At 41.4% G+C, this 15342-nt stretch overlaps 1 protein-coding gene across 9 annotated transcripts in view; it reads right to left on the reverse strand.

Annotated features, from left to right (window-relative positions):
- The window catches only part of LOC106573044 (membrane-associated guanylate kinase, WW and PDZ domain-containing protein 2), a 324009-nt gene that overhangs the window by 191197 nt on the left and 117470 nt on the right, over positions 1–15342 (reverse strand). For all 9 annotated transcript variants that reach the window (XM_014147683.3, XM_045696840.2, XM_014147669.3 and 6 more), the window contains one exon: positions 2159–2383. In XM_014147683.3, the coding sequence (XP_014003158.3) occupies positions 2159–2383 (225 nt within the window). The remainder of the gene's footprint in view (positions 1–2158; positions 2384–15342) is intronic.

Below are 15342 nucleotides of genomic sequence, written 5' to 3' on the forward strand. Positions count from 1 at the left end.
AAATATATATAACAAATATACAGTACCTGTCCAAAGTTTGGACACCTGCTCAATCCAGGGTTATTCTTTATTTTTACTATTTTCTACATTGTAGAATAATAGTGAAGACATCAACACTATGAAATAGCATATATGGAATCATGTACTAACCAAAAAAGTGTTATACAAATCAAAATATATTGTATATGAGATTCTTCGACGTAGCCACCCTTTGCCTTGATGACAGCTTTGCACACTCTTGACATTCTCTCAACCAGCTTCATGAGGTAGTCACCTGCAATGCAATTCAATTAACAGGTGTGCCTTGTTAAACCTTAATTTGTGGAATTTCATTCCTTCTTAATGCGTTTGAGCCAATTAGTTGTGTTGTGACAAGGTATTGGTGGTTTACAAAAGATAGCCCTATTTGTAAAAAAGACCAAGTCCATATTATGGCATGAACAGCTCAGACGTTGAGACCAGTGTTTCTGCGGGTACTATTTAATGAAGCTGCCAGTTGAGGACTTGTGAGGAGTCTGTTTCTCAAACTAGACATTCTAATGTACTTGTCCTCTTGCTCAGTTGTGCACTGGGGCCTCCAGCTCCTCTTCCTATTCTGGTTAGAGCCAGTTTGCACTGTTCTATGAAGGGAGTAGTACACAGCGTTGTACGAGATCTTCAGTTTCTTGGCAATTTCTCACATGGAATAGGCTTAATTTCTCAGAACAAGAATAGACTGACGAGTTTCAGAAGAAAGTTTGTTGTTTCTGGCCATTTTGAGCCTGTAATCGAATCCACAAATGCTGATGCTCCAGATACTCAACGAGTCTAAAGGAGGCCAGTTGAATTGCTTCTTTAATCAGAACAACAGTTTTCAGTTGAGCTAACATAATTGCAAAAGGGTTTTCTAATGATCAATTAGCCTTTTAAAATGTTAAACTTGGATAGCTAACACAACGTGCCATTGGAACACAGGAGTGATGGTTGCTGATAATGGGCCTTTGTACGCTTATGTAGACATGCCATTAAAAATCTGCCGTTTCCAGCTACAATAGTCATTTACAACATTAACAATGTCTACACTGTATTTCTGATCAATTTGATGTTATTTTAATGGACAAAAAAATGTGCTTTTCTTTCAAGAACAAGGACATTTCTAAGTGACCCAAAACATTTGAATGGTAGTGTGTGTGTGTGTGTGTGTGTGTGTATATATATATATATTTGCTGTTGTTCTGGGATTGATTTGCACTTTTCGCACCAAAGTACGTTCATCTCTAGGAGACAGAACGCATCTCCTTCCTTAGCGGTTTGATGGCTGCATGGTCCCGTGGTGTTTATACTTGCGTACTATTGTTTGTACCTTCAGATGTTTGGAAATTGCTCCCAAGGATGAACCACACCTCCAATTGGCTCAAAGGATGTCAATTAGCATGTCAGAAGCTTCTAAAGCCATGACATAATTTTCAGGAATTTCCCAAGCTGTTTAAAGGCACAGTCAACTTAGTGTATGTAAACTTCTGACCCACTGGAATTGTGATACAGTGAATTATAAGTGAAATAATCTGACTGTAAACAATTGTTGGGAAAGTGACTTGTGTCATGCACAAAGTAGATGTCCTAACCGAATTGCCAAAACTATAGTTTGTTAACAAGAAATTTGTGGTTGAAAAACAAGTTTTAATGACTCCAACCTAAGTGTATGTAAACTTCCGACTTCAACTGTGTGTGTATATATACATATATTTGTGTGTGAATAAAGCATCTGAATATTTATGTAAAACCTGTTTTTGCTTTGTCATTATGGGGTATTGTGTGTAGATTGATGAGGAGAAAAGACAATTTAATAAATTTTTTAATAAAACTAATGTAACAAAATTGGAAAAAGTCAAGGTGTCTGAATACTTTCCGAATGCACTGTAAGTTAACAAATATATAAATACACCAATGACATATAAAGCCAAAAATGCTAAATCTTACCTAATGACTTTTTAGATGACTAAAAAAGTCATATTTGTACAAATACTTTTCTGCCATACAAGATTATTATTTCATTTTCATGATTTCTTTTCATATAGGTATTTGGCTGCCACTGTATGTTTGTGTGTTTAGTGAAATTAGGAATAGGACTAGAGTCTAGGGGTGGTTTTTGGACAGAGCTCAGTTAAACGTTCCTCACCTGGCGTGATGGCCACGCCATTCTCGTTGACCACGGGAGGGCTGCAGTCCTCCTCCTCAGGCAGCTCCAGGCTGGCTCGCTGCTCCATGTTGCTAACCGACTGGTTCCTCTTCCTCTTGCCCTGGGCGCTGGGCCAGGCTCCGGGCAGCAGTGCCTCACTCACATTCAAAGGAGGGGCCGCTGGATTGGGCTCGGCTGGGGGCTTGGGAGTACCGTACAAGTTCTCTGGAGAAGGGAAAACAAACGCACATTGAGGTAGCGAGGTGCGGGCCAGTGGAACTCAACACACAGAAATAGAGGTTGCCGCACACTATTGCTCCACCGATCCAATACATTTATTAATCAACAGGGCACATCAAAATCAAATCACTTTTTATTTGTCACATGGGCCGAATACAACAGGTGTAGACCTTACCGTGAAATGCTTCGTTACAAGCCTTTAACCAACAATGCAGTTCAAGAAATAGAGTAAATAAAATATTTACTAAATAAACTTAAGTTAAAAAAATCGAATCAATCAAAAAGTAACACAAGAAATGTACATAACAATAACGAGGCTAAATACAGGGGGCACTGGTACAAAGTCAATGTGCGGGGGCTACAGGTTAATCGAGGTCATTTGCAAAGTGACTATGCATAGATAATAATCCGAGAGGGGGGAGGGGTGATTACTGGCCATTTGATTAGTTTAGTTGTTCAGAAGTCTTATGGCTTGGGGGTAGAAGCTGTTAAGGAGCCTTTTTGGACCTAGACTTGGGTGACTGGAGTCTTTTGACAATTTTTTGGGCCTTCCTCTGACACTGGTTAGTGAGGGTGATGGAGAGAGCTCAAGTGAGGAGATGAGAGATTCAGCATGGACAAGCACAGCTACCTTTGACTGACATGCAACAGTAAATGTATGACTGAGTTCTGTATGTTTTGACAAGGTAGATTGTTTTTACTCATAATATTTGACTTTTCAAGCACAATAAGGCATTGCTATGGTGATGTGTGTTTTATCTGTATATGAAATCTTCTTCTGTCAGGGGAAATACATTTTATGATTAAATATTGACGGCGAGCCAGAGGCAGAGACGTCTTATGTCATTATCTCTTCAATATGAGAGAGAGAGAGAATGAGAAGGAGAGAAATAGAAGAACAAAGAAGTGGGAAGAGGGAAAGAGATCAGAGAGAGTAAGAGAGAGAGACAGATTAAACACAGATTAAACACAGAAAAGCACAGGCGTAGCAGTTGCATTTGACTCCTTTTATCCAAGCAGGAGGAGCCTTTAATTGCAGGCTGTGAGAAAGCCTTCTGTCTCCCACACACACACACACACACACACACACACACACACACACACACACACACACACACACACACACACACACACACACACACACACACACACACACAAGTACACGCAAACACACATGCACACACGGACCTGCAAACACATACACTCACTCACACACACTAAATGCCCTGAGTTTGAGATAAAGCTTCATACTGTACATCCCTTCACATATACATGTCTGTATAAGTATAAGCAGTGTAGTGGTGGAGCATCCTACATATTCCTTCCACATAACAGATCTTCAAATGTGACAGACGTCACACTGCTTGGTTAACAGTGCCACTTCCTCCCTAAGCAGCTCTTAACCTGATTTGAACTCGGGACTAGGGCTGTTGCGGTGACCGTATTACCCCACACTGGCAGTCATGAGTCATAACCGCAGTCAAATTCCACGTGACCATTGAGTCACGGTACACTCCTCTTATGCACTCTGGACATGTGTTGGTAGTCCCCAATTTTATAACGACCATCAGGTCGCTAATTGCCTGGTACTCAGCTCTCTATTGTCCCTCTAACCACTCTGACATCAATGCAAATGCCTTTGTAAATCACATCAAAAACTTGTTATCAAAACAGTATAATGCTTTTTAAGCTCACCTTGATGATTGATCAATTTGAAGAAAGAAGTTCAACCACTGAGTGGAAAACATGGTCGTTGTTGATGTTGTTTCAAAGCCAAACACCAGGAAATGGACAGCGCTTTCTAAGGTGATGATTAATTCAAAACACCCATTCCATACTCGAGCTTATGCATATGAGCCCAAGCCCATTAAAAAAGTAATTTAAATAATGATTTCACCATTATACAATACATAGACTAATAGCCTACCACTTAGGCCTATTATACATGGCACAATTTTATAATTTTTTAAAACATAATCTTTGGTATATAATTGGTCTAGCCTATACTCCAAAAGTAAATAAATTCTAGTAATCGCCTTTGAGTATGGACTGTATTATTATGCATACTGGATGGACTGTTACCTCCAAATGTTTATCCATGAGTCTGGGAGAGAACATATAGGCCTTGGCAAAGCTGTTTGTTCATTGATTGTGTTGGGCGGCTTACAGAGTTAGCCTACAATTACAGTGAATTTGTATTTGATTTGGTAATAGGGCATTTTATATATTTTCATAATAAATAGGCTGACACATTACCTTTAGAAACAAAATATTGCACCACCATGTGTTTCCATCTCCTCTCACACCTTCATTCCTTTCTCAAGGGCACAGAGAGAACATGGTGTTCTTATAAGCCAGACATTTCTATATGCATTCCCGTGTGAATGCAGAGTTTTGATGGTTGCCAATAAAAAGAGGAGGATCCCAGTTGCTACTATATTTATTTCTCAGCTGTTAATATTAAGCACAAGCTCTACGTTAAAACCGGAATAGCCTACCCGGCATGATTGAAAAACGAACCCTCGGAAAGCGGCCTCCATTCGCTATTCGTCTTTTTTCCGCCTTCCCCTGTTCCTGCCCATTTCATAATGGGTCATTCTAGATCGAATCTAATTGAACATGTTAGTAAAGACAAGATTCAATTGAGAATAGCCTGATGGGTGAAAATATGATAATTTGATGAAAGAACAGCGTGTAGAGCCTGAGGCAAGGAACAGAGCAAGCTTTTTTGTGACTTTCTCAAATCCTCAATAGCCTGTAGTCGCATCACGCAGCCCATATATGTTTTGATTTCTAAGACATTCTCAGGGTTTGTATCAACACAACCAAAGTTGCCAAATAACTCTCAATCTAGCGTAGAGGACCTGTTTTAAATGATAACTTTTATGCTCAAAATAGCCACTTCGTAGGCACACCCCCACCGGAATGGGAAAAATATCCTTTCTATTTCAATAAGCTAAGTTCAATTATATTCTTTTTACTATAAAACCATGTAAATCAAATAATGGCACGGGACTTATAAGCATGTCTGCTAAATTATCTAGCCTACAGCCTATGGCATGGTGCATAGGCAGATAACATAGGCCGACTCATATTCTGTTCTTCTGAAATACATTTTCCTCATATCATCATGTTTCTTTAGACTTGCTAAAAATAAACTATGGATTTATTGTGATGGTGTATATTAAATGGATTTAATTGTAAAAAATTATGTAGATGCTCCAAATGAGCACATCAGCTGCTTGTATGTGTGGAGGCCTTGAGATGCTAAACCTGTTCATGTTAATAAACTGTCAATTACTGTGAGGCCGGCAGTCATTTACATAACAGTTAGATGACGCTGACAGAGATGGTCGCCTCGCTTCAGGTCCTTAGGAAACTATGCAGTTATTTGTTTTTTTATCTATTATTTCTTCCATTGGTAGGCCAGCCAAACTCAAGTGTTATTACATACAGCCGGGAAGAACTATTGGAAATAAAAGCGATGTCAGCTTACAAACATTACGACCAGGAATACGTCTTTCCAGAAGCGGATCCTTTGTTCGAACCTCCACCCTGGACATGTGATCTTATTCCAGAGGCTGACCCAAAACAACGTGGTCACTGCAGGAGAGGCAGACGGAGCGGTCTACAGGTCAGACTCAGAAGGCGAGCACACCATCCACCGCTTCCGAGCATATTACTCGCCAATGTCCAATCTCTAGATAACAAGGTGGACGAAATTAGGGCACGAGTTGCGTTCCAGAGACACATCAGAGATTGTAACATTTTCTGTTTCACGGAAATATGGCTCACTTGGGATATGTTGTCAGAGTCGGTACAGCCACCCGGTTTCTTCATGCATCGCGTCGACAGAAACAAACATCTCTCTGGTAAGAAGAAGGGCGGGAGTGTATGCCTTATGATTAACGACTCATGGTGTAATCACAACAACATACAGGAACTCAAGTCCTTTTGTTCACCTGACCTAAAATTCCTTACAATCAAATGCCGACCACATAATCTTCCAAGAGAATTCTCTTCGATTATAGTCACAGCCATGTATATTCCATCCCAAGCAGATACCTCGTCGGCCCTGAAAGAACTTCACTGGACTCTATGTAAACTAGAAACCATATATCTTGAAGCTGCATTTTTTGTAGCTGGGGATTTTAACAAAGCTAACCTGAGAACAAGACTTTCTAAATTCTATCAGCATATCGAATGCGCGACACGAGCTAGTAGCATTCTGGATTATTGCTACTCTAACTTCCGCGATGCATACAAAGCCCTCCCCCTGCCCTGCCTTCGGCAAATCTGACCATGATTCCATTTTGTTTCTCCTAGTCTATAAACAGAAATTAAAACAGGACACGCCCATGCTCAGGTCTATCCAACACTGGTCTGACCAATCAGATTCCACGCTTCAAGATTGCTTTGATCACGTGGACTGGGATATGTTCCGGATAGCTTCAGACAATAACATTGATGTATACATTGACTCAGTAAGCACGTTTATTATCAAGTGCATTGGAGATGTTGTACCCACTGTGACTATTAAAACCTTTCCTAACCAGAAACCGTGGATTGATGGCAGCATTCGCACAAAACTGAAAGCGAGAACCACCGCTTTTAATCATGGCAAGGCAACTGGAAACATGACCGAAAACAAACAGTGCAGCTATTCCCTCCGCAAGGCAATCAAACAAGCAAAGCGTCAGTACAGAGACAAAGTAGAGTTGCAATTCAACGGCTCATACACGAGACGTATGTGGCAGGGTCTACAGTCAATCACAGACTACAAAAAGAAAATTAAACAACTTCTTTGCTCGCTGTGAAGATAATAGAGTACCAGTGACACGGCCCACTACCAAAGCCTGTGGGCTCTCCTTCTCCGTGGCCAACGTGAGTAAAACGTTTAAACGTGTTAACCCTTGCAAGGCAGCCGGCCGAGACGGCATCCCTAGCCGCGTCCTCAGAGCATGCGCAGACCAGCTAGGTGGTGTGTTTACAGACATATTCCATCAATCCCTATCCCAGTCTGCTGCCCCCACATGCTTCAAGATGGCCACCATTGTTCCTGTTCACAAGAAAGTTAAGGTAACTGAACTAAATGACTACCGCCCCGTAGCACTCAATTCTGTCATCATGAACTACCGCCCCAATAGTTCCACTGACGATGCAATCGCCATCACACTGCCCTATACCATCTGGACAAGAGGAATACCTATGTAAGAATGCTGTTCATTGACTACAGCTCAACATTTAACACCATAGTACCCTCCAAACTCGTCACTAAGCTCGAGACCCTGGGTCTCGACCCTGCCTTGTGTAACTGGGTCCTGGACTTTCTGACGGGCCGCCCCCAGGTGGTGAAGGTAGGAAACAACATCTCCACCCCGCTGATCCTCAACCAGGGGCCCCACAAGGGTGCGTTCTCTGCCCTCTCCTGTACTCCCTGTTTACCCATGACTGCATGGCCATGCACAAATCAATCATCAAGTTTGCAGACGACACTACAGTGGTAGGCTTGATTACCAAAAACGACGAGACGGTCTACAAGGAGGAGGTGAGGGCCCATGAAGTGTGGTGTCTGCAAAATAGCCTATCACTCAACGTCAACAAAACAAAGGAGATGATCGTGGACTTCAGGAAACAGCAGAGGGAGCACACCCCCATCCACATCGACAAGACAGTAGTGGAGAAGGTGGAAAGTTTTAAGTTCCTCGGCAAAGACATCATGGACAAACTGAAATGGTCCACCCACATAGACAGCATGGTGAAGAGGGCAGCGCCTCTTCAACCTCAGGAGGCTGAAGAAATTTGGCTTGTCACCAAAATCACTCACAAACTTTTACAGATGCACAATCGAGAGCATCCCGTCGGGCTGTATCCCCGCCTGGTACGGCAACTGCACTGCCCTCAACCGCAAGGCTCTCCAGAGGGTAGTGTGGTGTGCACGACGCATCACCGTGGGCAAACTACCTGCTCTCCAGGACACCTACAGCACCCGATGTCACAGGAAGGCCAAAAAGATCATCAAGGACAACAACCACCCGATCCACTGCCTGTTCACCCCGCTATCATCCAGAAGTAGAGGTCAGTACAGGTGCATCAAAGCTGGGACCGAGAGACTGAAAAGCAGCTTCTATCTCAAGGCCATCAGACTTAAACAGCCATCACTAACATAGAGAGGCTGCTGCCAACATTCAGACTCAAATCTCTGGCCACTTTAATAAATTGACTTAATAAAAGTATCACTAGTCATTTTAAATAACGCCACTTCAATAATGTTTACATATTCTAAACTCAGCAAAAAAAGAAACAGCCCTTTTTCAGGACCCTGTCTATCAAAGCTAATTCGTAAAAATCCAAATAACTTCACAGATCTTAATTGTAAAGGGTTTAAACACTGTTTCCCATGCTTTTTCAATGAACCATAAACAATTAATGAACATGCACCTGTGGAACGGTCGTTAACACACTAACAGCTTAGGCAATTAGGCAATTAAGGTCACAGTTATGAAAACTCAGGACACTAAAGAGGCCTTTCTACTGACTCAGAAAAACACCAAAACAAAGATGCCCTGGATCCCTGCTCATCTGCATGAACGTGCCTTAGGCATGTTGCAAGGAGGCATGAGGACTGCAGATGTGGCCAGGGCAATAAATTGTAATGTCCGTACTGTGAGACGCCTAAGACAGCACTACAGGGAGACAGGATGGACAACTGATCGTCCTCGCAGTGGCAGATCACGTGTAACACCACCTGCACAGGATCGGTACATCTGAACATCACAGCTGCGGGACAGGCACAGGATGGCAACAACAACTGCCCGAGTTACACCAGGAATGCACAATCCTTCTATCAGTGCTCAGACTGTCCGCAATAGGCTGAGAGAGGCTGGACTGATGGCTTGTAGGCCTGTTGTAAGGCAGGTCCTCACCAGACATCACAGGCAACAACGTCGCCTATGGGCACAAACCCACCATCGCTGGACCAGACAGGACTGGCAAAAAGTGCTCTTCACTGATGAATCACGGTTTTGTCTCATCAGGGGTGATGGTCTGATTCGCGTTTATCGTCGAAGGAATGAGCGTTACACCAAGGCCTGTACTCTGGAGCGGGGTTGATTTGGAGGTGGAGGGTCCTTCATGGTCTGGGGCGGTGTGTCACAGCATCATCGGACTGAGCTTGTTGTCATTGCAGGCAATCTCAACGCTGTGCGTTACAGGGAAGACATCCTCCTCCCTCATGTGGTACCCTTCCTGCAGGCTCATCCTGACATGACCCTCCAGCATGATAATGATGCTCGCTCTGTGCGTGATTTCCTGCAAGACAGGAATGTCAGTGTTCTGCCATGGCCAGCGAAGAGCCCGGATCAAAATCCCATTGAGCATGTCTGGGACCTTTTGGATCAGAGGGTGAGGGCTAGGGCCATTCTCCCCAGAAATGTCTGGGAACTTGAAAGTGCCTTGGTGGAAGAATGAGGTAACATCTCACAGCAAGAACTGGCAAATCTGATGCAGTCCTTGAGGAGGAGATGCACTGCAGTACTAAACGCAGCTGGTGGCCACACCAGATACTGACTGTTACTTTTATGTCTCAGTTGTTGAATCTTGTTATGTTCATACAAATATGTACACAAGATATTAAGTTTGCTGAAAATAAACGCAGTTGACAGTGAGAGGAAGTTAAAAAAAATTGCCAAGTTTACATTACTCATCTCATATGTACAGGCATAGTCGGAAGTTTACATACACCTTAGCCAAATACATTTCAACTCAGTTTTTCACAATTCCTGACATTTAATCCTAGTAAAAATTCCCTGTCTCAGGTCAGTTAGGATCACCAGTTTATTTTAAGAATGTGAAATGTCAGAATAATAATAGAGAGAATGATTTTTTTTGCTTTTATTTCTTTCATCACATTCCCAGTGGGTCAGAAGTTTACATACACTCAATTAGTATGTGGTAGCATTGACTTTAACCTCTATGGACCCGTGGTGCACTCCATCAACAGCAGGTGCATTTCAAGAGCGGCAAATTTGAATCCAAATAAATGTCAAAATTCAAACTATTTTACACCCTTTGAAAGATAAACATCTCCTTAATCTAACCACGTTTTACGATTTCAAAAAGGTTTTACGGCGAAAGCATAAATTTAGAGTATGTTAGGACAGTACATTTACAAGAGTTGTGTGTAATGTTTTGTCAATTCAAAGACAGGGTCACCAAAACCATAAAACCAGCTAAAATGATGCACTAACCTTTTACAATCTCCATCAGATGACACTCCTAGGACATTATGTTAGACAATGCATGCATTTTTAGTTCTATCAAGTTCATATTTATATCCAAAAACAGCGTTTTACTATGGCATTGATGTTGAGGAAATCGTTTCCCTCCGATAACCGGCAGTCAAGTCAGCAACACAAATTAAATAATTAAAATTAGAAAACATTGCTAAAATATTATATTGTCATTTAAAGAATTATAGATTTTCATCTCTTGAACGCAATCAACTTGCCAGATTTAAAAATAACCTTACTGGGAAATCACACTTTGCAATAATCTGAGCACTGCGCCCAGAAAAATACGCGTTGCGATACAGACAAGCCGTCATGTTGGGGAGATCTAAAATCGGAAATACTATGTAAATAATCCATTACCTTTGATTCTCTTCATCAGATGTCACTTCCAGGTATCACAGGTCCATAACGAATGTAGTTTTGTTAAAAAAAGCTCATCATTTATGTCCAAAAATCTCCGTCTTGTTAGCACATGATCTAAGCCCGCCGGACTTCACTTCATGAACGAGGGGAAAAAATATATTTCCGTTCGTTCAAACATGTCAAACGTTGTATAGCATAAATCATTAGGGCCTTTTTTAACCAGAACATGAATAATATTCAAGGTGGACGAATGCATTCTCTTTTATAACGTATTGGAACGAGGGTACCCAACTTGAACTCGCGCGCCAGGTGTCTAATGGGCCATCATCGTTCCATGGCTCTTGTTCGGTCAGATCTCCCTCCAGAAGACTCAAAACACTTTGTAAAGGCTGGTGACATCTAGTGGAAGCAATAGGAAGTGCCAAAATATTCCTCAGCCCCTGTGTTTTTCAATGGCATAGGTTTAAAGGTAATACAACACATCAGGTATCCACTTCCTGTCAGAAAATGTCTCAGGGTTTTGCCTGCCAAATGAGTTCTGTTATACTCACAGACACCATTCAAACAGTTTTAGAAACTTTAGAGTGTTTTCTATCCATATATAATAAGTATATGCATATTCTAGTTACTGGGTAGGATTAGTAACCAGATTAAATCGGGTACATTTTTTTATCCAGCCGTGCAAATACTGCCCCCCTAGCCCTAACAGGTTAACTTGTTTAACTTGGGTCAAATGTTTCAGGTAGCCTTCCACAAGCTTCCCACAATAAGTTGGGAGAATTTTGGTATTCCTCCTAAAGGGCTGGTGTAACTGAGTCAGGTTTGTGGGCCTCCTTGCTCGCACACGCTTTTTCAGTTCTGCCCACACATTTTCGATAGGACTGAGGTCAGGGCCTTGTGATGCTCACTCCAATACCTTGACTTTGTTGTCCTTAAGCCATTTTTCCACAACTTTGGAAGTATGCTTGGGGTCATTGTTCATTTGCAAGACCCATTTGCGACCAAGCTTTAACTTCCTGACTGATGTCTTGAGATGTTGGTTCAATATATTCCACATAATATTTCTTCCTCATGATGCCATCTATTTGTGAAGTGCACCAGTCCCTCCTGTAGCAAAGCACCCCCACAACATGATGCTGCCAACCCCGTGCTTCACGGTTGGGATGGTGTTCTTCGGCTTGCAAGCCTCCCCCTTTTTCCTCCAAACATAACGATGGTCATTATGGCCAAACAGTTCTATTTTTGATTCACCAGACCAGAGGACATTTCTCCAAAAAGTACGATCTTTGTCCCCATGTGCAGTTGCAAACCGTATGCTGTCTTTCTTATGGCGGTTTTGGAGCAGTGGCTTTTTCCTTGCTGAGCGGCCTTTCAGGTTATGTCTATATAGGACTTGTTTTACTGGGGATATAGATACTTTTGTACCTGTTTCCTCCAGCATCTTCACAAGGTCCTTTGCTGTTGTTCTGGGATTGATTTGCACTTTTTGCACCAAAGTACGCTCATCTCTAGGAGACAGAACGCGTCTCCTTCTTGAGCGGTATGACAGCTGTGTGGTGCCATGGTGTTTATACTTGCGTTCTATTGGTTGTACAGATGAACATGGTACCTTCAGGCGTTTGGAAATTGCTCCCAAGGATGAACCAGACTTGTGGAGTTATACAATTTTCTGAGGTCTTAGCTGATTTCTTTTGACTTTCCCATGATGTCAAGCAAAGAGACAGAGTTTGAAGGTAGGTCTTGAAATACATCCACAGGTACACCTCCAATTGACTCAAATGATGTCAATTAGCCTATCAGAAGCTTTTAAAGCCATGACATAATTTTCTGGAATTTTCCAAGCTTTTTAAAGGCACAGTCAACTTAGTGTATGTAAACTTCCAACCCACTGGAATTGTGATACAGTGAATTATAAGTGAAATAATCTGTCTGTAAACAATTGTAGGAAAAATTACTTGTGTCATACACAAAGTAGATGTCCTAACCGACTTGCAAAAACTATAGTTGTTAACAAGACATTTGTGGAGTGGTTGAAAAACGAGTTTTAATGACTCCAACCTAAGTGTATGTAAACTTCCGTCTTCATCCTCTTTCCCTCCAATATCCCTGCACATTGTAAATATGGTATTGGAACTGACCCTGTATAGAGTTATTTTTATTTATCATGTATTTTTTTTCTACCTCATGTTATTTTCAGTCCTACATTGATATTGATTACTGCATTGTTGGGTTTGGAGCTAGCAACAAATGCATTTCACTGGACTTGTGCACATGGCATTATGACAAATCATAGTGTATGTCTTGGGTTTGATGCTATTCAAGGCTGTGCATCTGGCTTCAGACCATGGCAGAGATCCACAGATGGACGATCTGGTGGCTCACTTACCCAGTGTGTGTGTGTGTGTGTGTGTGTGTGTGTGTGTGTGTGTGTGTGTGTGTGTGTGTGTGTGTGTGTGTGTGTGTGTGTGTATGTATCTCTTACAAACAGCAGAGGCCCACTGGGAGAAACCACATCTTTCTGGTTGGCAGGCAGTGCCTGCGGGCACTTACATCTCAATTTGTAATGAAAATTAAAACACAAGAGGGGGAAGTGCAGTCTTCATGGTCGATGTAATACTTTTGAATGCATTGCTATCTGATTAAATCCATTTCAACTAGCATTGCTACATGCTTCAAGAATGCCACATAGGAGATTCTGGATACTTTGGATGAGACGACAACAAACCTATGTATGTCGATAATAAGGTAAATAATGATCCATCCGTTCAATATTTTATGAATTAGATCTGCTCTCATAGGAGGGCACTCCTTTCATATTATTCGTTTTTGGGACAGGATAGACCAAAGTAAAAAGATGGAAGAGACAGTTTCAGAAAGTGGGCCGGATTCCAACTCACGATGCAGCGGTATATACAGTGCATTCGGAAAGTATTCAGACCCCTTGACTTTTTCCACATTTTGTTACATTATAGCTTTATTATGAAATTGATTTTTTTTTTTTATCCTCATCAATCTACACACAATTCCCCATAATGACAAAGCAAAAACAGGTTTTTATACATTTTATTTAATGTATAAAAAATGAAATATCACATGTACATATGTATTGAGACCCTTTACTCACTACTTTGTTGAAGCACCTTTGGCAGTGATTACAGTCTTCTTGGGTATGACGCTACAAGCTTGGCACACCTACATTACCAGTCAAAAGTTTGGACACACCTACTCATTCCAGGGTTTTTCTTTATTTGTACTATTTTCTACATTGTAGAATAATAGTGAAGACATCAACTATGAAATAACACATATATAATCATTTAGTAACCAAAACAGTGTTAAACAAATCAACATATATTTTATATTTGAGATTCCTTAAAGTAGCAACCCTTTGCCTTGATGACAGCTTTGCACACTCTTGGCATTCTCTCAACCAGCTTCATGAGGTAGTCAACCTGGAATGCATTTCAATTAACAGGTGTGCCTTGTTAAACCTTAATTTGTGGAATTTCTTTCCATCTTAATGCGTTTGAGCCAATCAGTTGTGTTGTGACAAGGTAGGGGTGGTATACAGAAGATAGCCCTATTTGGTAAAAGACCAAGTCCATATTAGAGCAAGAACAGCTCAAATAAGCAAAGAGAAATGACAGTCCTACTATCATTACTTTACGACATGAAGGTCAGTCAATTTAGAAAATTTCAAGAACTTTAACAATTTCTTCAAGTGCAGTCACAAAAACCATCAAGCGCTATGATGAATCATTTTAATCATTTTACATTTTTATAAATTTGCTAAAATGCCGAACAACCTGTTTTCGCTTTGTCATTATGGGGTATTGTGTTGTTAAGTTCTAAACGAACCGAGTAAAACTTAAACCAAGTTTATTCACCCATTGGGTCATACAGCTGCATAAGACAGTCATATATTCCAATTTCGGTGGAGTCTTCTCCTTCACACTCTAAACATTACATCTTTATTACTAGGCAGGAAGTCAAGTGTATCAGGCAACAAACTGTTCCTTCTCACTTAATGCGACCTGACCTCGACCCCCTTCCTCACTAATCCACAGCTCTCCACCATTATCAGTGACAACAATCATGTGATTGCCTCTCCTCTACTCAGCACCTCCCAAAGGCCCATGGCTCCTATCCAACCTTCATTGACCCCACCGTATACATTCCTCCTACAGATACCCATTAACTTCTGGTGTATAAACCAGACTACGGCACTCCTCATGTCTCTAGTATAACTGATGATTAACAATATTTAAAGTTTAGAAATCCGAACCCATT

Source organism: Salmo salar, chromosome 16, assembly GCF_965601325.2.
Source record: "Salmo salar chromosome 16, fSalSal1, whole genome shotgun sequence".
Lineage (NCBI taxonomy): Eukaryota > Metazoa > Chordata > Actinopteri > Salmoniformes > Salmonidae > Salmo > Salmo salar.